This window comes from Macrotis lagotis, chromosome 2 (assembly GCF_037893015.1).
Source record: "Macrotis lagotis isolate mMagLag1 chromosome 2, bilby.v1.9.chrom.fasta, whole genome shotgun sequence".
In the NCBI taxonomy this organism is placed as follows: domain Eukaryota; kingdom Metazoa; phylum Chordata; class Mammalia; order Peramelemorphia; family Peramelidae; genus Macrotis; species Macrotis lagotis.
The window spans coordinates 170,982,794-171,005,137 of NC_133659.1; the positions used below are offsets into that span (position 1 = coordinate 170,982,794).

The 22,344-nt window shown below is 35.5% G+C and overlaps 1 protein-coding gene across 1 annotated transcript in view; it reads right to left on the reverse strand.

Annotated features, from left to right (window-relative positions):
• BRIP1 (BRCA1 interacting DNA helicase 1) overlaps window positions 1-22,344 on the reverse strand; it is a 448,227-nt gene that overhangs the window by 164,712 nt on the left and 261,171 nt on the right. The window contains exons 21-24 of the mRNA XM_074223555.1: window positions 19,373-19,452; window positions 16,065-16,140; window positions 10,700-10,921; window positions 4,427-4,584 (exon numbers count right to left, since the gene is read on the reverse strand). Of these exons, the coding sequence (XP_074079656.1) occupies window positions 4,427-4,584; window positions 10,700-10,921; window positions 16,065-16,140; window positions 19,373-19,452 (536 nt within the window). The remainder of the gene's footprint in view (window positions 1-4,426; window positions 4,585-10,699; window positions 10,922-16,064; window positions 16,141-19,372; window positions 19,453-22,344) is intronic.

The following is a 22,344-nucleotide window of genomic DNA, read 5'->3' on the forward strand; positions in this document are numbered from 1 at the left end:
GTTGTTGGCATATTATCTCCTTGAGAGCATTGTGAGATCTTCAAGGGCTAGGGTTGGTTGTCTTTTGCCTTTTTTTGCATCATCAGCATTTAGAACAATGCCATAGTAGGTACTTAAATGTTTACTAACTGACAGACCAAATATAATCTGATATATATATATATAAAATCTACACAAATACTCAAGAGATAGAATGTTATAAGAGTTCAGAACAAAGAAATATTACATCTAGCTGAGGGAATCAGGGAAGGCTCTATGGAGGAAATGGCAGATTTTACTAAGAAACTGGAATGGGCCACGTAAATTTGCTGAAAAAATAAGAGTCATACATATCTTAAATCTGAAAGGATAAGAGTGAAGTTAGTATCTGACTTTGAAGTGCCCTAAAAAGATGACTATAGACTAAGAATTTTCTGAAGAAAACAAAAAAAATGAAGTTTTATGGAATTTTTAAAAATAAATTTTGATATTATCATTTGTTTTTATATCACCTACATATCACAAGGTTTTCCTCCCTTCTCTTCCTCTTAGAAGGCACATGCTTATAACAAAATAACAATGGAGAAAAATCATTTCAGCAAAATGAACTAAAATACTGAAAAAGTCTGATATTAGAAACATTGTTCAATACCCCTGGTCTTCTTCCTCCAAAGAAGCATGAGGAGATGATGGAAGGATTATTTTAAAGAACCACTGAAGGCATTAGCTAGAAGTGTTTACAGTCAGTTTTCTATGGAGATGAACCATTAGAAAAAAATTATAAAATGATTTTTTTTTTCTAAACTCATTCCCTGTGATATAATGGCAAGAACACTTGTTTGAGAGCTAGAGTACCCAGGTTTAATTCCTGGCTCTGTGATCTTGGGCAAGGCTACTTAATTTCTCTTCCTCAGTTTCTTAATCTGTAAAATGAAGGGGTTAGAAAAGATGCCTTAGATATCCCATCTACCTCTTGAGATTCTGTGAAAGCTCCTCAGATTTATATAGAGTGTAGTAGGGCCATGATGTGATTCAAGATGACAAAAATCATCTCAAATTGACTATGAATATGAAAATGAGAGTGGGTTACACTGTTCAATATATATTTATATATGTATATATATATATATACATACATATATGTCTGTGTGTCCCATACTTACATATTTTGATTTTCATTATGAAATTATTTCTCAAACTATGACATAGTCCTATGAAATGTATAACTTTTTCTTCATTGTGTCATTAAAAAATGACAAGTAGAAGTTAACAAAAAAGAAATGAGGGGCAAAACCCCCTTTTTTCTGGAAGCATGAGAAACACCAAGAATGGAGAATTAATGAAAGAAATCCTTTAAAAAAATCTTTTAGACATAATATATTCTCTCTCCTTCCCTCTTTCTTCCTCCTCTCTCCCCCATTCCCTCCCTCTCTCTGTCTTTCTCTCTCAGAAAATAGGAGTAGCATTCCTGCTTCCTGATGGGACACTAGAATTGGATGTGCCCCAGGATTCTTAGCTCACTCATCATGCTGCTTCAAAGATGCTGCTGTGGCAGTCACAAAGGATCCCAGGGTATGTTTCAGCTTCTTAAACAGAAGTGCTGCTCCAATTGAAAGTATTTGTATGTTTGTAGTCAACACTTTTGTTCTCTGTACAAACCCACACAAACCAAAGATTCTCTTATTCGTTGCCAGCATGGGTGTTACCCCCTGCTTGACAGTACTCTCTGCTTTTTCTGAAAAATTTCCTCAGATCTCAAGACCAACTTATTCTGATCTCTACCCCAACCTTGACATTCCCTCATCTCTCACTTACTTCCTTACATTCCCTTCTTTTCAAATAATGTCATCCTTATTGTGACATAGTGATTCTTCATTCACTACTCTCTTTCAAGTACAGACTTCACATCAAGATAATACATTTGAGATTTAGTATATTGGTTTGCTAAAAAGACAAAAATTTCCCGACCAAGTTGCCATATTCTTGTTAATGTTCTCATGACCTAATATTAAGGAATGAGAATAAGCAAGCAATTATTTTTAGCATGAACAGTGGCAAAAAACAGTTTTTGAATAGAAGTGATAAGACAGAAGCAACATCAGGAAAGAAATAGGTCCATATTATGTGAAAATCCTAAAATATCATTTAATGGGTGTGTACAGTCAAAAGAAAAAAAAGGGAGCAGTTAAGACCTGCAAGTAGGTGAAAAAAATGTATATTGTTTATTCTGTACCATAATAAAAACACAAAGTATGTAAATCTTGGAGCAGCTGATTATACAGGACTACATGATGCACCTGGGTTTAAAAAATCAACACCTTCTGAACACTTTTTTTTGTACTGTGTCAATGGATTGCTGACATTAGCTGAACAAACTTAGCCCAGAAAAAAGAAAAATTGCAGAAAGAGTCTCTTTCATTTGCACATACTAGATTTCTGGACATCTGCATTGATTAAAATAATTAGTTTGAAAATAAACCAAACTTCATTATTCGCATTTTAGTACAGCCATAAGAAGATAAAATAAAGGAACAAGATCATGCTCCTAATGCAACCCTCTCTTACTAATAGAGGTGGGAATTATTTTCACAATTATTATATGTGATGAGTAATCATCTCAATTCATAATTCATAAAAAGTGTCAATTTGGTTCAGTCATTTTTTGATCTATTTGCCCCTTTGTGACCCTATGGACCGTACTGTTGCTGGAGTTTTCTAGAGTGGTTGTCATTTCCTTCTCAAGTGGATTAAGGCAAATAGAGGTTGAGTGATTTACCCATGGTCACACATTAAGTACTCATATCTTCCTGAGACTCTAGGTCTAGTGCTCTATTCACTGAGCCATCTAGCAGCCTTTTTCAAAAGAGTAGTTTTATTTATAAGAGAACAGTATGAAGACAGATGAATATTATACATGGGGAGTTAATGAATAAAATTTAAAAAAAGAAATAATAATTCAGTCATTGAAATCAAATCGAACATTTATTATATTTTCAAATTTTAATAATGAAAAATATAACTTAGGCAAAACAATTCAGTGTTTCTACACTGTCAATTCTACCTCCTTGAAAGGACAAAAAAAAAAATTTCACTTCTTCCCAAAATGAGGTCTTAATTGTAGTGCATAATTCATGAAGGAATAGGGCTTAATTTTACTCTTCCTGCATGCAGTTGATTAACTGTATGCTTATAAATAGCATTTCTACTGAATGGATATTGAAACTCACCTTATAAAATCCTTGGCAGTAGAACATTTCTTGTTGCTAAGGGACTATGACATTATTCCATGATGCAAAAACAGGAGCATTATATAACCTGTCTATGTGCTCAGCAGAGGTCAGAATTTTAAAATCTTAAAAGCAAACAGTTTTAAGTTACCCACTATGCTGAAGGTAGGAACCTTAGCATTTTCCTTTATAGACACTAGTTTGGTCTGAGAAAAATGAAACAAATAAATCATATAACAACTTATAAGTTGAGTGAGAATTTAGTCATTTCCTATGAGATAAAATTAATCACAAGTTACTTCAGGGAACATATTTCACCTTCTCCTAGTCCTGGGCCATCTCAGAACTTATCTGGGACAACTGACGGGGAGGAGTTGGGCCCTATTTTTTTGCATTCATCATTGTCTGGGCTGCTTGTCTGTCCACAGGGTTAGAATGAGATGCAAGTTGATAACCCTTTTCCTTTTGATAAACTGAAAGATCACTGTGCTTTACCTGTCTATGCTTGGCCTGCTCCTGGCACTGTCCTTTGAGCTACTTATGTAACCCAGAGGGATCTCTGAGCCTTGCCATCCACCCCACTGCTTCATTAGCAGTTCTTCTATTTTATAACTCCATCAGCTAGAGTGTGTGGCCTCTTTGAGAAGTCCAATTTTTTTCTCTTCAGCATTTAGTAAGTGCTTAATAAAGGCTTTTTAAATCTCATTCTCAAATTACCTTTCAAAGACAAAAGTACAATGTCATTGCAGTCATAACCAAAAGGCTTAAACAATTATCCTAAGCTTGACCCTCTTTGGTAGCCTAGTTTGAGGAAGTGAGCTGACGGTTTACATGAATTGGAAAAACTTTGGGTCATATTTTTCCCCTAACATTCACTGATTCAACCCCAATTATGTTCAAGTAAAAAGAAACAAGACTGTCCAGATGCACTTGAAACATTGTAATTTAATTGTACTACAAAAGTCCAAAATCCAAATATGTGCATCTTTTCTCTATGATGTCATGTCCCTAGGCTAGTCAATGTTCATAAATGTTCTTTCAATTCCCTCTTGAAAAATAACTTTAAAAGTTTCAGAAAAAGCTTACAAAGGTGACAAAAATGTAAGTGCTAACTGAGACTTGCTATTTCCTAACTATATATAATATTGTATATCAAATTATTGCTTATGATGAAAGTTAGGTCTTTTTTGGACTTTCAAAGACAATTAATATAAACTTACCCTTGACTCAGCACTGTTTCTAGGGTCAGTTATTTCAGCCCCTATTAAAGGACACGGGAAAAGAGATTGGTTGATACAGTTTCTACACTGTAAGTAGGTGGTTAAGGAACATTCCTTCATATTCCAGATGGCATTTAAAGATAAACCTGTCTCCATTCCTATAAAAGGTTAAAAGAAAAAAAAAAACCTTTCAGAAATGCTGGGCTGCCTTTAAAATATCAGAATCAACATCTCAGTTTCACAACTTTAAACTAGCTGTATAAAGCCTTTAAAAATATTAACATTCAATAATGTGTAGTAAATAAAATGGATATTTTTAAAAACAACTTCAATAAAGAAATAATCAAAACTAAAATAATAAACTAATTGTTTAATTTTCTTTTAAAAAATCATCCTATATAAAACTGAAAACATTATTGTGAAAATTTTCCATTTTATATAATAATCAAAACCCACTTCTTTATTCAAGGTTTATATCAATTAAATGTGAAGTGGCTATAGGGGTGGAGCCGAGATGGCAGCATGAAGGCAGCATTTCCTGGGAACTCCTTCCCCCCCAAACTCCAAAACCCAGCAAATGATGACTCTAGCCAAAATTTAGAGGTGCAAAACCCACAGAAAGACTGAATGATACATTTTCCCAATCCAAGATAATTTAGAAGTTCCATGGGAAAGGTGTGTTTCATCAGGACTGGGGGTTGGAAAAAAAAGGGGGCCACAGCACAGGGCAGGGCAGCCCAGTCCAGCCCAGAGATCACCAGCAGTTTGAAGGGGTGGGGAGAGAACTCTGCTACACCAGAATGAGTGTGGAGTGAAGAGAACCAGCCATAGAATCTGAAGTGAGAATCTGGAGAAAGCAGCCTGTACCCCCAAAGCAGCCTGCACCCCCAGAGACAGTAAGGGAAGTCTGCAGAGATTTCTCTGCTCTCCCTCAGGGTAGGACTCTGCTGTTTGCCTACATTCAGATCCAGGTTGCAGTTTGGGCTTCCATACTAAGATAGCAGGATCCGCCTTATAGTTGGGGGGGGGCTGCATCTACATATCAAAGCACAGGCAAGAGAGCATAAGAGCTTGGAGGAATAAAGATCCCAGTGGGGTGTCCCCCAAAAAACCCCAAACTTTGGAAGTGCTGTAAATTAGTCTTGGACTGAGAAAATGAGTAAACAACAGAAAAAGAAGAATCTGACCATAGAGAATTACTTTAGTCCCATGGAAGATCAAAACACATACTCAGATGATGACAATATTGAAGCCTCCATATCCAAAACCTCCAAGAGAAATAGAAAATGGGCTCAGACTATGGATGAGCTCAAAAAAAGACTTCAAAAAGTAATTAAGGGAGATGAAGGAAAAATTGGGAGGAGAAATGAGAGCAATGCAGAAAAATCATGAAAACCAAATCAACAGCTTGGTGAAAAATATACAAAAAAATACTGAAGAAAATAGTATGTTAAAAACAAGTTTAGGCCTAATGGAAAAAGCAAAACAAAAGGCAAATGAGAAGAAGAATGCCTTAAAAAGCAGAACTGGCCAGCTGGAAAAGGAGATAAAAAAGCTCTATGAAGAAAATAACTCCTTCAAATGCAGAATGGAACTAAAGAAAGCTGATGACTTTTCAAGAAATCAGGAAGAAATAAAAACTCTTCCAAAAAGACCAAAAATTAGAAGAAAATGTGAAATGTCTCATTGGAAAAACAACCAACCTTGTAAACAGATCCAGAAAAAAATAATTTAAAAATTATTGGGCTATCTGAAAGCCACAATCAGGAGAAGAGCCTAGACTTCAATTTTCAAGAAATAACACAGCAGAATTTCCCTGAGATCCTAGAAGCAGAGGGTAAAATAGAAATCAAGAGAATTCACCAGTCACCTCCTGAAAGAGATCCCCAAAGAAAAACTTCAGGAATATTACAGCCAAATTCCAAAACTCCCAAAACAAAGAGAAAATTCAAAAAGCTGCCAGAAATAAACAATTCAACTACTGAGGCTCAATAGTCAGGATTACACAGGATCTCGCAGCATCTACATTAAGGACTTGCAGGGATTAGAATATGATATTCCAGAAGCAAAAGATCTTGGTTTACAACCTAGAATCAACTACCCAGCAAAACTGAACATCCTCTTTCAGAGGAAACAATGGATTTTCAATGAAACAGGGGACTTTCAAACTTTCCTATTAAAACAACTAAAGCTGAACAGAAAGTTTGCTCTAAGTACAGGACTCTGGTGAACCACAGAAGGGGTGGAAGAGAAGGACTATGAGGAACTTAATGATATTGAACTGTGTATTCCTGCATGGGAAGAAGATATTGATAACTCAGGTGAACTTTCTCATTTATAAGAGCTGTTAGGAGGGGCTATATAGACAGGACATAGGAAGGAGCAGAATATAATGGTATAATATAGTAAAAAGATGGAGTAAATAGGTGATAAAGAAAAGGGAGATGAAGAAGAAGCTAAGAAATTTCACATAAGAGTCAAGAAAGTTTTTTCAATGGAGTGGAAAGGGGGAAGGCAAGGGACAATGAGTGAGGCTTCAATTTAACAGGAATGGCTCAGTGAGGAAATAACACACACACACACACACACACACACACACACACACACACACACACACAAACAAAGACACTTAATAGGGTTAGGAAATCTATCTTACCCTACAGAAAAATAAGAAGAAAGGGATGGGATAAGGGGGAAGGGGGGGGGAGGGAAGGGGGAAATAGGTGACAGAAGAGAGGGAAGATTGAGGGAGAGGGTACTCAGATTCAACACACTTTTGGACAGGGCCAGGATGAAAGGAGAGAGAGAATAAAATAAATGAGAGTGGGGAGACATAGAATGGAGGTACATCTAGTAATAGCAACTGTGGGAAAAATATTGAAGCAACTTCTCTGGTGGACGTATGATAAAGAAAGCAACTGACCCCAGAGACAGAGCCATTGGAATCTGAACACAGACTGAAGTACATTCTCTCTCTCTCTCTCTCTCTCTCTCTCTCTCTCTCTCTCTCTCTCTCTATTCTTGAGGTTTCTCATCTTCTTGGGAGGGGGGGTGTTATGTTTACTCTTATAACACATTCAATTTATATCAATGTATAGCATGGAAACAATGTAAAGACTATGAGACAGCCTTCTGTGGGAGGGGAGGGTGGGGGAAAAATTGTAAAACTCAAAACCTTACAAAAAATGATAGGTACATATTACTACTGTATATAATTGGAAAACAAATAATATGTTAAAGTAAAAAAAAGTGCCTATAAAATAGACTAATGTCTTTTGCTACAGTTTGGATTTGCTTCCATAGAAAATGATCCTTCAGAAGTATCCTTCTATTCCCAGGTGGACATTTTTTAAAGAAAAAGACTTTAAATATCACTAACCTTTCCTTCAGGATACTGAAATAGCAAAATGACTTGGTAAAATATTCTACCTCAAAACAAATCTATGGGAAGGACATTACCTCTTTTATAACACATGTAATTAGCAGTAAGAGGTGTTAAGACTTCAAATAAGAGGGAATGGGTCATAGAAGACAAAAAATGGGTCCAAAAGTCAAAAAAGACATTAATTTAAGATCTCTCTGATCTGCACACCAGCTGTGTTTTCTAGAAAGGTCACTTAAAACTCTCGGCAACCTGGCAACTCTTTAGCCCTGATCTACATCCAAGAAGGGAATTTCTCCTTAGGAGTTCTCTACATGGACAAAAGCACAAAATTTTGTCCAAAGATGATGACAAATATGTCCCCTGAAAGCAATAAAGTTCTACCATGTCTTTTAATTATGAAAACACACCAATCCTATAATCTCCAATTGATGAAGATGAATGACCATCTTTATTTTGTGGTCGCCTCATATAAAAGGAAACAGTTCTCAGATTCTCCAGTGGAGGAAATAGCAAGTGGAGCAAGTATGCATGCATAACTTAGATGAATGATTTTCAAAAGAAGGTTGACTAAAGTGAAGAATGGCACAACACAATACAAAAAAAAAAAATGACAATACAAAAAAAATGACAGAGAGAAAAGGTGACAGGATAACTGCAGAACTATAGGAAGAAGACTATTAATGGAGATCTGGATTAGAGTTCTAGCTCAACAATTGACTTGTGTTAACCTCTCTGATCAGTTAACTTGTTAATCTACAGGTCCCTCAGGATTGATAGAGGGCAGCCTTAGAATGAGGAATACCTTGGTTCAAGACCTAACTCTGCTACACACTAACTCATTATGATTATGGACAAATCTTTTAAAATTTCAGAATCCCAGGCAATTTGTGCAAGTTACAGAAAAGTTGCCAATTTGCACTGGGGAAGGGAACTTTCATACTGAGAGTTACCCATACCAATGAATTCACAGATTTGGAACAAAATTTTTAACATCCAAGTTAAAGTTAATGTCTCGTACCTCTTTCCTTCCCTCACTTCTTATGGGGTAAAAGTATTTGTAAGTCCAAAGGATAGTTTTTATTGTGTGGTAACAGAAAGCAAATGTGATTTTTAAAGTGCTAGATAGACAGCTCAGAAAAATTAACTTTGTGGCATCCTGTTTTAATGTTTTAGTTGTAATTTGGAAAATGAAAGGACTATGTGTGACAACAAGATCCCTATTTAAAAATCTAGTTATTTAGAATCTCATTTCTTCACTATCTTCTATCATATATTGGTTTGAAGAATTCTTTAAAACAACATAATCAATTTTGATAAACACAAAAATTTTCATTTCTATAAGAATTTCCAATTTAAAAAAATCAAAATTGGACAAACTAAAAAAGTAAGAAAAGGACAAACATGAAATGATGCTCTAATTATCAGGTAAGTTATAATCAAGGAAAACAGTTGTCAGCAACTTTTCTTCCTTGGAAGGTCAGTGCCAGGGAGAATTCCAATATGACCATTCTAAACTGTGCATATAATCAGAAAATGTATGAACCTGAGGTAATCCAGGTATTGAAGCTACATTGTTTGTCATGTCTGACTCCTCATGACTTCATTTTAGGGTTTTCTTGGCAAAGATACAAGAGTGGTTTGCCATTTCCTCCTCTAACTCATTTTACAGATGAAAAACCTGAGACAAACAGGGTTAAGTGACTTGCCCAGGTTCACCTAGCTAGTGTCTGGGACCAAATTTGAACTCCAGTCTTCTTGACTCCAGGCCTGATGCTCTATCTATTGCACCATCTAGATGAGATCAGGTTAAAATAAACAAAAGGGGACAACATGCTGGAAAGAGCATTAGCTTTGAAGGTCACAGGACCTGGGTTCAAATCTTACTGTGATCACTTACTACCTGGATGATCTTAGTAAAGTTGCAACCTCTCTGTACTTCAGCAAAAAAGGGGGAAAGAATTCACAAAAGATCAATGTGAACCTCAAGAGTGTATGTAAGGCTTAACCCCATTTGCCTTGCAAAAACCTTAAAAAAAAGAGTATGTAAGGAAACAAATAGCAGCAGTTAGATATCTCCAGCAGGTTATCCATGAAGTTACTAGTCTAATGGCACTAGCTAATGGAGCTATTTATTCCCTTCTTTTCTGTTTGGGCTTCCTTGAGTCATTACCCACACAGTCAGACTATAGTCTCCCCAAAGCACAAGGTTTTTTCTCTGAATTTTTGTATCCTACTGGTGGTTCTGTCTCTCTCTGTACCTTGCTATTACTGTCAGACACTGGAGTAATCTGAGTCAGTCCCTAGGTTTCATTAAAAAACATCGGCTTTGCTGGTGAGTCATTTTAGTCACATCTGACTCTTCACTCTATATCAATGAAATCTCAGGTCCAACACATGTCCAAGGATGTTTTTAGTACATTCCAAGAACAGAAGATTCCAGAAAAGAAAGAAGCTATGAGCAGAGAATGGAAGATTATCTAGAATAGAGGCAACTATAGTAAGGAAGTCTTTTCATGACCCGATTTGGGGTTTTCTTGACAAAGAGATTGAGTGGTTTTCCATTTCCTTCTCCAGTCCATCTTACAGATGAAAAAACACACAGGGTTTAAGTGACTTGTCCAGTGTCACAGAGCTAAATAACTGTCTGAGGCCAGATTTGAATTTAGGAAGATGAGTCTTCCTAAATCCAGGCCTGGAATGCTATCTACCTTCCCATTGGCTGAATTCCTCTACTTTTCAAGTCCCGGATATATAAATGCGACCCCTCCCCACCAAAAGATTTTTTTTTAAATCACTGACATAAAAAAAAGGTGATGAATATATCTTATCTAAATAGAACAGGTCAAAAACCATATCAAGAGAGCCATGTGGCCATGCAATAATGTTACCTTCATTCTTCACTGAAGTCTGTAAAACTGTTAGGGTGGTTTTTAAATGACTAAGAGCAGCACTATCACTGATGACATAGAACATATTTTCTTCTTCCTTCCTGTCACCTAAGTTATTTGAGCACCGACAAATGGATTCTATGACACTAATTTCAACAGTTAGGAAGAGTTTCTGGATTTCTGTCAGTTCAGTATTTCTGGAAAAGGTTTTTTTTAGAATTCCTAAGAACAAAACAAATTTAAAGAGATTAAGGGAAAAAGTACATTGCTTCTAAATATACAAGACCTAAGTAATATGATTTTTTTTTTTGCTTTTTTACTTTCAAATCAACTTTTATGGAATTACAGGATTTAAGAGCTGGGAGGAATTCTTAGAGGCATGCTAGATTAACTTCTACCAAAATAAGAATTCCCTCTAAAACAGAGCTAACAAGGAGTCATTCACCCTTTCCTTGAAGATCTCATATGAAGTATAATTCATTATCTCCTCAGACAGCCCAGTCTACTTCTGGAGAGCCCTGATTCTTTGAAAGTTTCCTCTTATATCAAGTTTAAAACTGACCTTTTGCAACTTCTCAGTGCTCTTAGTTCTATTCTCTGGGATCAAAGAGAACTAACCTAATCTTCCACATGGCAGTCCTTCAAAAACATGAGAACAGTAATCATATCCCTCCTAAGTCTTCTTAGGACTAAATAACCAAATTCTTTTGACTGAGTCTCAGGTGTCTTGGGTTCTGGGACCATTACCATACTTGTTGCCTGCCTTGGAGCACTCCTACTAAACAATGTTCTTACTAAAATGTAACACAGTAAACACTAAAGATGCTATCTGAAGAGGACAAAATGCAGAGGGTACATCTATCATCCCTTTCTAGAAGAAATGCTTCTTGGAGGTCCAAGATTTCAGCAGCTTTCTTGGCTCTAATATCAAACGCTGACTCCTATGAACCTTCAAGTCTACAAAAACTCCCAGAACCTTTTCAGGCAAGTTGTTGTATAACTGTATCTCCCAGTATGTGCTCATGACATTAAATTTCTGAATACATGTCAGTCATTCATACCTCCAGAATTTAATCTTAATCATACCAGACCCAGGTTCTGGTCTATCAAAATCCCTTTACCTCTTGTTATCCAGTTTGTTACCTAGTAACCCCTCAGTTTTGGGTTATTTGCAAAACTGATAATCCTATCATCTAAGCCTTCATCCAAGTTTTTGGATAAAACTATTATAGTTCATCACTGTAACCATGTAGGAATACAAATAAGTAACTCAAATGAGTTTTGGCTTATAAATCTATGTTGTTGCAGTCACTCTTCCCACCATCCTGGCCTCCCCATTCAGTACCTCCCTAGAATGTCCAGAATTAAATATAAAATCCTCTGGTTGACTTTTAAAGCCAACTATAACCTGGCCCTGTAGGATCTTTCCATTCCTCTTACAGCCTATTCACTTCACATATTCTGTGATGCAGTGGCAGTGGCCTCAAACAAGGCACTCCATCACCTGATTGGATTTTGGGGTATAGAATGCTTTCTCTTCTTTTCTCCATCTCCTTCAAGTTCCAGTTAAAGTACCATCACTATAAATAGGAAGCTTTTCCTAAACACACATAATGTTGGTGACTTCCTTCTGGTGATTATCCCCAATTTATTCTGTATATCTTGTTCAGACAAAATTGTCTGAATACTGTCTCCACCATTAGATTGTGAGTTCCTTGAGAGAAGAACTGTGTTTTGCTTGTCTTTGTATCCCCAGTCATCCAGTTTTTCTGCATCCTAGTTTCTTTATGTATAAGATAGTACCTAACCTCAGGCCAAGTGGTACATTTGGAGCTCTTATGGGTTTGATCTTTTATGAAGGATTTATGAGGAAAGAGGATAAGAAGATATGGAGAGATTGCAATTTGCACACACGGAAGGTCTAGATTATGAAAACTTCATCTCACGGGCTTGGCCACTAATCCTGTGCCCTATTGAGGTACAGAGGGGTTCTGATCTGTGTTGGGGAAGGTGGTGAAGAAATCACAAATTACTAAAATAACTCAAGACTAATGGCAGTTAGCTAGAAGACCAATAGAAAGAGTCCCTGGTAATCAATTTATTCCTCTGTTCTTGCAATCTAACATTTCTTTTGATCATATTTACTTATATAAATATAACTCATTCAAACTGCTTGACTTGTTATTACCCCTGGATGTAAAAAAGTTGAAACATTCCTTCCTGAGATCTCTCTGTTAAGGAAGTGCAGACCTATATCATGTAATGAACTTGACCCAAGATTAAATTTATGATGATGAGACTCTCACTACTAATTACATCTAACTTCAAGTCTCTTAGAGGAGTGACAGCTTGAGCTGCCTGCCAAAGATCTAGGAAAAAATTTAGTACAAAGGGCTGTTGATAGACTTCAATTCAAAGCCAGTTCAAAAGACTCAAAATCCAATTCTCTTTCTACTCTTCCATGAAAGAAATGTAGGAATTTTATGCCTTTGGGGAGGTAGTGGTATGACCTCTCAGTCTGAGAGACGGCAGCTGTGGAGGGAAATCCAGATAGAAAGGGGGAAGTAGGAAAGCGTTTCCTGGGTAGCATGATTCTAAGGATCCTAGGACTGCTGGGAGGTGCCAGCATCTTGGAAAGAGTAGAGAGAAGGGGCAGCTAGGTGGCGTAGTGGATAAAGCACTGGCCCTGAAGTCAGGAGGACCTGGGTTCAAATTTGGTCTCAGACATTTAATTACCTAGCTGTGTGGCCTTGGGCAAGCCACTTAACCCCAGTTGCCTTGCAAAAACCTTAAAAAAAAAAGAGTAGAGAGAAGCCCACATGTCTACAACTCCTATCATTCCCTGCCCCCGCCCCCACCAGCAGTTAGATAAGGAGCAAGGACCTAAAGTTACAATATGGGGGGACAAAAGATTGAGACTCTGCCTTCAACTCTTGTTATATTTTTGTTAATTTCTATTCTGGGGAAGTCCAAGTCTTCAGGTTTAGCACTATAAGGCTTGATATCTAAATGAATCTGTGGAAAGAAACACAATTGAATATTAGAGGGTTGACCCTCTAGGTACATTGAGTTTCTTTTTTCTTCTGAAGAGTCAAAATCACAGGGGTGCAATGAGTGTGGAGGACCATAGGACCCGGGGAAAGATGGTAATGATTATCTAAATATGAGTCCTTTATGTGTTTTCTTCATATTCTGTGGTATGGAGGAAAGAAAGGCTGTTCTGTACTTGATCTATACATTATTGGTATGGGAGCTGGAGGACCTTTTTATATACATCTGTGGAGATCTATATACAAGTCAAATTTGGAAGCAACTTTGGGTGGGGGTAAAAGAAGTCAGAGAGAATAATGTTTTGGGAGAGGCTCCCAAGAGTGAGTCAAATCCACCTAAGACCACAATTAAGATTAATCTGAACTACAATATTAAAGAATATTAAAACAAATGATGCAGTAGAGTGGCAAGAGCCCTGAATTGGGGATCTAACAATTTGGATTTGGCTCCCAGTTTCACAACTAAGTAGCTATATAACCTATGGTAACATTTCATATTGCTGGGCCAGTTTCTTCATCTGTAAAATGAGAAGTTGGACTGGATGAAAATTTCTACGGTCCTTTCCAGTTCCAAAGCTCAAGAATTATTTTAACAAGAAGGAATATGCCAATATAGCATCTGAATAATGGTCACTATTATTTTAGTAACCATGTAATGGAAAGAACATGAAGTCACTTGTCAGAAGAACTTGATTTTGGTTCTAGCTTTGTCACTAATTAATAATATTATCCTAGGCAAACCATAGTACTTTACACATATTAGGAACTTAATAATGTCAAATTTGAATTGCTTATTTGTGTTCTAGAAATAGACCTTCCTTTTTCTCTTTCCAACTTCACTTTGATAACAGCTATTTATATTTCAGCTTCAAACCAAGATTAAAGATTCTTTATTATAAAAACAATAAGTGGATTCTGACAAATTTCCTCAACCTCCTTTAGACCTTGCTACTGTTTCCTTTAAGCTATTGTCCTATCATTCTCCATCTCCTCCACTACCACACCTGTCTACTTACTGTCTTCATTTCCTTATCAGCCATCTACTCCTTAATATGCTATAATTTTAGTTCCACCTAGACTATTCTACTGAAATTGCTCTTATTAATAGTTAATTCCAGGAACTTCTCAGTTTTCCTCCATTCCAACTTTTATTATTCCACTGCATATATTCTTCAGACCCTCCCTTGATCTCTGTGGTAGCATCTTTCTGTTTCTCCTCATAACCCCTGTTTCTTCTTTTTCTTCTTCTTTGCTCCTGGTAGGTGTGTTACTACAAACTTTGTTCTACATAAGCCTATTGATTTCTGGTCTGTCCCTAGCTACTCTTCAATTACCGAATGAAATGCCTCTCTCCTCGAAGCCTTCCCTTCACACCAGTTATCTCTGTGCATGCTGTTTCTCTTTACTAGACTGAAAACTTCTTTGTATGTTGCCAATAATTTTCCTTAAGTGTGAATCTGACCATATCACTCTCTTACTCAATAAACTCCAGTGGTCTGAATCAAATGTCTCTAGGATAAAATATAAACTTCTCTGTTTGGCTTTTATAGCCTTTCACAACCTGGCCCCATTCCAGTCTCATTATACATTTCTCCTTTTCCTGCAACCTATGGTCCAGACAAATTGGCATTTTCTCATTTCCTCCCTTCCTACTCTGCCTCACACTATCTCTTATGTCCTTCAGGACTGAGCTCAAGTACCACCTTTTACACAAAGTCTTTCCTAAGGAATGAAAAGAGAATAATTAAGCACTTAACACTGCTAAGTGCTAGGGGATATCATGAACCAAGCAAAACTATCCCTGCTGTTCACAAGGCACTCACATTCAAATAAGGGGAGATCAAGCATAGTGGAGGTTTTAGCTTCAAGTAGCATAGTAGGGCATTTAGGATTCAAGGGCAAAGCAACTGTCATGTACTTTAATGCCTCATTTCCATAAATAAAACCATATCTGTTTGTGATGTTGAGCCTTCTGATGATGCCAAATAATTTGGTGGAAAGAACAAACTTTTCTGTATTCAAAAGCTGTGCTTGTGGAGCTGTAGTTCCTGCAAATCCCCAGTCTCACCCCACCCTCCCTATCTAGCCTTTATTTAATTACCTTGTACTTATTTTTTATCTATTCTGTATATACCTAGATGTGTACAGTTCTCATCTGACAAACTCCCTGAAAGCTAGGATTATATCATTCTTTTATCTCTATATGCCTGGAGCCTAGCACAGAGTAGGTACTTGAAAAGCAGGTCTTAAATGTGTTTTCTATACCAAAATATAAGTGTTAATTAGCACAAAATAAGCTTTTGTATAGATCCTACCTTTTACTTCAGGTAATAATTCTGCTCCACAAGCAATACAGCAAAGTCCTGACTTGCAAGGTTGGTTACTTGTGTCCTTTCCCAATAGACAAAAGTAATATGTTAACTTCTGAAATGGTTTAACATTTAAATATCAAGATCATAACATTTGTGAAAAACATGAGCCCATCAAGGTGATACTCTAACCAAAATTAACATTAAAGTTAAATTTAAGGAATTCATCCTATTGGAAGCAGCAACAAATCTGAATCACTATTTAATGCCAAGGCTCTTAACCTGGAGTCTGTGAACTTTTAAAATGATTTTGTTAACTATCTCAATATAAAAGGTTTCTTTCTGTAATACTATGTAATTTATTTTATGCATTTCCAAACATTATTCTGAGAAACACTTATTTCACCAGAATGACAAAGAAGTTATGTATCTCTGATTTTAATATTTCTAAAACTCATATTGACTTGTTTGATTTAAAATCTTAATTTATGTATATTATAGGCTGGTTGTACAATTTAGTACCTTTATAAAGTACTAAGTTGTTAACTGTAATAAGAGTGTGGGCTGTGAATATTAAATGGTATGACTAAAAAGCAATCAGATGGATCCCTAAATAAAGAAAATCTTCTCATTAGAGTCACACATGCCAGAGCCATAAGAACTAGTTTCAAATTCTGCTTCTCACACACATATTGGCTATGTGACCTTGGGAAAATCATTTAACCTCTCAGCCAAGAATATAAATTGCCAAAAAAAAAAAAAAGAAAATAAATTGCAGAGTAGGTGTTGAGCTACATTACTTTTTTGACATTCCCTTTTCCATTGAAAGCAGAAGTGTAGTCCCTATCTCTATTAGAAAAAAAGACAGAGAAAAATTAATAGGAAAAGGAACTGAACTTCTGATGTCAACGGTAAAGTGAATTCCCTCTACTAAAGTTGGTGTAGTAGAAAGAGCAAAGGACAAGACATCAGGAAGTCTGCCCAAATACAGTGGCCTTTAGCAAGTCACTCTTTCCTCTCTGACCATCAATTTCCTCAACCATAAAATGGGAATAAGTGTCCTTTCTACCTCACAGATTTATATTGAATATTAAATGTCAAGTGATAATACATAAAAATGAGTTATCAAATGACAATATATGTAAAATGTATATAATGTATGTAAGATAATATAATACATAGTTATATTTAAAAGTAGTAACAGTAACTAACATATATGTATAGATAGATAAGTCTACACACACACACACACACACACACACACACACACACACACACACACACACACGCGCAGAAAAGGTTTTAAGCTTTGCAGAACAGTTAGGTAGTTCAGTGGATATGGTACTGGGCCTGGAGTGAAAAGGACTTCTTGAGTTCAAATTCGACCTCAGACTCTTACTAGTTATATGATTCTAGGCAAGTCAGAAACTGAAAGCCTCAGTTTCTTCATCTATAAAATTATCTGGAGAAAGAAATGGCAAATCTCTCCAGTATCTTTGCAAGAAAACCCCGAATAGGGACAATAAAGTCAGACATCGTTGAAGTGACTGAATATTAAAACTGCAACATATTTGCATGTACTCTCATCTGAGAAAGCAAAATGTCAGTTATTATAAACTGTTAGTGACAGAATGGACTTTAGACTTCATCTAGCCCAATTTTCTTATTTTATAATTGATAAAACTGAGACCCATGATGGAGAAATGTCTTGCCCGAGGCCATAAAGCTAATTAGTAATAGAACCTAAGACTACTCATCCACATTTCATATGCATGTCTATCTGGTTAATTATTTTATTCTATCCATGACTTGTATTTTAATCCATATTAATTTCAATGTGAAATTATTTCTCATTTGAGCAAAAAAAAATATTGGGCTAAGACTTACCAAAATCTGATGAAACGCTTTTCTAAAAATGAAGACCAAGGCCATATGTATATTTATTACTTTATTATAACTGGATTCTGACCGATTATACTTTATTAACAAGAGCATTTATTCAGATAAATGTTCACATTGTTTTTTTAATTCAACCATACAGTATTATTTTGCAAATGTCCTACCTTGCTTCATGATTTGTCTCAGTTTTAATATATGTAATAATAAATAAGCAAACAGATAAGGTCCCTGAACATTAGGAAACTGTAATTCAGAAGGTCTTTGAGTAATTTCTGACAGTCATCTTTGTGGAGACCTTTGGGAAGACTCAATGATATGCAACAGTTTTCTGAGAAACTGATCTAGGTCAACATTCCCTTTCAAAAGTCAAACTTCTGGGAACCACAAATTTCTTTCAATCCTTTTCCTTTCCAAAATACATTGGAATCTGACTATAAGAGTTTATTATAAAGAGGAATTTGGTATAAGGTAAATTGTCTTGGACTCCATCCAAGAGGGTTTAGTTACTGAAAGCACCTCATTATTAGGTGGTCTCACCAATAAGGTGATCCACTGGCATAAACTCTATGGATGTTATAACAAGGTTTCATTGAAGTTAATACAGGAAGTCAAATAACTAATGATTCTATCAAAAGAAATCTTAAGAAACAATTTCTTTTTGTAGATACAGAAAAATCTTAGGTGACAGAGGATCATGTGCCTAGATCCTTTGCCTAAATATCTATTCCTGCCAACAGTATTCTTCCCTAGTTTTCTGACTGCTCTGTTCTCATTTGATCCATATTTTGGGATCTTTTTAAGGATTAATTTTCTAATAATACTTTCCTATAGAGATATACATCTAATCACACAGTAAATTATAGTTAAATGCGATTAGAGGATAAGAAATAAAAAGTAGACATCTATGCAGTTTAAAGTAAACTTTCTGTTTAAAAAAGATATTTAAAGCAGGTATGTGGCTGAATAGGAGTGGAGAACAAAAGTGAGGTAATCAAGTATAAAAAGAAAGTAATCACTGATGGATTAAAATGGGCATATGATTAAATAATTCATGTCTTCATATACTAAACAACTTCAATTTGATGAAATGTCTGCATGTTTTCTCAAAGACTGGATATTTTGAGACTATTTTATTACAGGAAAATTCCATGTAATAACCATGATGTTAGAGAAATCTTATAATAATAATAATAATAATACCTTATGAATTAATGGGCAAGTATAGAATACAATTCTTAGGAAAGGCTTAAAATAAAGCTTCATTCTGATGACAATTAAAAACAAAAAACCTTATGATAACCAAATACATTTAGTAGGAACAAAAGGAAAATAGCAGTCATTTATTTTATCCTAAGAAACTTGGTGTGATGTTTTACCCTAAGATTCTAAAAGATATCTAACTTTTACAATTGTACCTTCCTTCCATGAATGGAGCCCTTTCTCCAATGGATAGCTTTCCAGGTTCTTTGTCTGTATGTTCTAAATACTTTCAGGCCTTGAATAAATTGAAGATCAGATGGTTACTTTACACATAATAAGCATATAGAGTATAAGTTATCTGAAAAACAATTATTTTGTCCTTTATGTCCCTTATGTCCCTCTAAAAAAATCAGCCTGTCTTCTAATAATCATAATCTGCATGCAGTTTACCAAGCAATAAGCTTTTCTCAATAAAAGTTCTTCTCTCTCTTATTATGTTAGGCAGCATTTGCTTTCTTGATGCTATTTAAAAAGCAAAAGAACACCCTTTTCTAGTGTACTTGAGAAATTGCTTTATTTCAATTAGTAAATTTTTCAGTTTTAATCTTTCAGTTCTATAGAAGATGACAAGAAAGATTCTCAGGACCATACAAAAAGGTCTATGTTTACCAGTATAAACTGTATATCCCTGATTATTAATATAACATATATAAAATATTATTATAACACATAATATAATCTATGTGTAAGATAACAAATCTTATTTAAGCATTTGGGGATCTAAAAATTTTACCTGATACTAATAAAATCTAACTCCCTCATCCTCTACCCCCAAAAAAGGGCAATTACCTGAATATAGAAATAGATAAAGGAGCTCCATGGTTTATCAACATTTGGATTATTTTTGTAAATCACATTTCACAAAACCTTTACAACTTGTCAGATTATAGAGCAATGAATAATACACAGGGACCAAGTGTTCATTCATGTCTGTTGCCTTTATTTGGTATACAACACCAAATAACAGGCTGGTTATTAAGGAACAGATGAAGATCTTTAAGCAAAGCCCAGGTGATCAAAGATCTAAATCTATGTTGAAGGGAACTTCACAAGTCATCTTGTCCAAACCACTCATATTACAGAAGAAGGTAAGGTCCAGAAATGATAGTTAACTAGATGAAGATAATTCACAGATAGGTATTATGAAACAGAACTGAGATTTGAATTTAGGAATTGAGACTTTCTAGTGCTCTTTCCCTAAAAAGTCAATTTTACTTCCCATAATATTTATTTTGTTAGATGTTCATGCAAGTCAAATTCTTCTTATTTAAATCATGTTCTAAATGTTCACTTTTTTAAAAAAAATTAAGGCAATGGGATTAAGTGACTTGCCCAAGGTCACACAGCTAGGCAATTATTAAGTGTCTGAGCCCAGATTTAACTCAGGTCCCCTGACTCCAGGGCTGGTGCTCTATTCACTGTGCCACCTAGCTGCCCCTAAATGTTCATTTTTAAAAGAAACTAAGTAATTATTTGAAAGTTGAAAATCCTTTAGAATGAGAAATCATCTATGACTAGTTCAGCAGTTTTGAAAGTCCATATAATTCATATATTGAATTTTATACCAGTGAGGGTACATAATCAGTAGTAAGGCCTCTGGGAATAAGAACCTATGAATAATGATTACATTTTTATAAATATGCTAACAAATGCTCTCATTGTGATTTCCATGCAGCAAAGAAGAGTATTGAACTCAGTCAAAAGGCTTGGGTTATCATCTCAGCTCAGCTAGGAGCTGACCCTGGATCACATCCTTGGACATTTCTTTCTTCCTCTGCATAAGTAAGGAATTGATTTCAAATGACTTTCAAAGTTTCTTCTTTAATTTCTGTGACTTGATGATCATTATAAGGCATTATTACAAAGCAAGGTGATTGCTTTTCAGTAAGGGCACCTACAATACACTTCCAAAAGAATGACATCCCAGCTAAAGGAGTCATCTGAGGAGCAGTACAGATACTTGTTCTCAGGAAGTCTTTGACACTCCAGAACTAGTCAGAACTTCTCTCTTAGAATTGCCTTAATAACCTATGGGCACACATATCTGAATATTCTCTCTGATAGCAAATTTTCATTAGGGAGAAGGGGAGGAATAGCTTGAAATCATGCAATTGTCTGTTAACAGAGACCACTGATTGAATTAAGTATTATTGCTTGGGGTCAAGAATGAGCATTGCTTATAATGTAATGGAATTGATTTTGTATGTCTCATAAACCAGCTCTAGGGCAATCCAAAAGAGGAGATCCAAGCAAATTTTGAGCAAAAGTAGATTAATGGGATAAGGGATCTAAGGGTTTATTCTGAGTGGAAGAGGACTAATGTGGATTAAAAGTTGAGTGTATTTGTTTTTTCAGAAGAATATGTCAAAATCCAATTCAAATTGACTGCTACTACAATATCAATAAAATATGGATTTTTTTGTACCCTGTAAGCATTTAATATCTGTTGAATTGAATGTGACAGAAAAATCCATAAAGATAACTGAATTCAAATTTCTCATTTTACAAATGTGGAACCAGGTTCAAAGAGAAGTGATTTGTGCCTTAAAATTTTTCAAAGCTTATCATACATCAGCTTATAAGTAGAGTGGAAAAGTTACAAGGTTTTGACTTAGTAGACCTCTGTTCAAATCTCTTTTCTGCCATTTGCATCCTATATGACTAGGGCAAGTCATTTAACTCCTCTGGATCTCAGTTCCTCATCTATAAAATGATAAGATTAGATTAGATCTGAGGATCCTTCCAGTTCTAAAAATCTATGATCCTATGATTATAAAAATTACTTTTTCAATCTATTGCTTTCAGTCAATTGCCAATGAAAAATATAAGGACAAGAGAGGGTATCAAGAAGAATTATTTTGGGAATCTAAAATCTTTAATTGATGAACAATAAAACTAAATCTCTTTGAACTGTGTATAAAGTTATATGTAACTTCATATTACTTGATAAGAAATCTATTGGTTTCCTGCTCTGTAAGACATCAGGAAACACAAACATGATTTCAAAGGCACTTTCAATTTCAATGTCAAGAAAGAGTGTTATAATATAATGTGATAGGGAAAAAAACCAGTGGATTTGAAACCAAAAGAACCAGGTCTGAATTCCAGCTCTGATAAATAATACTTG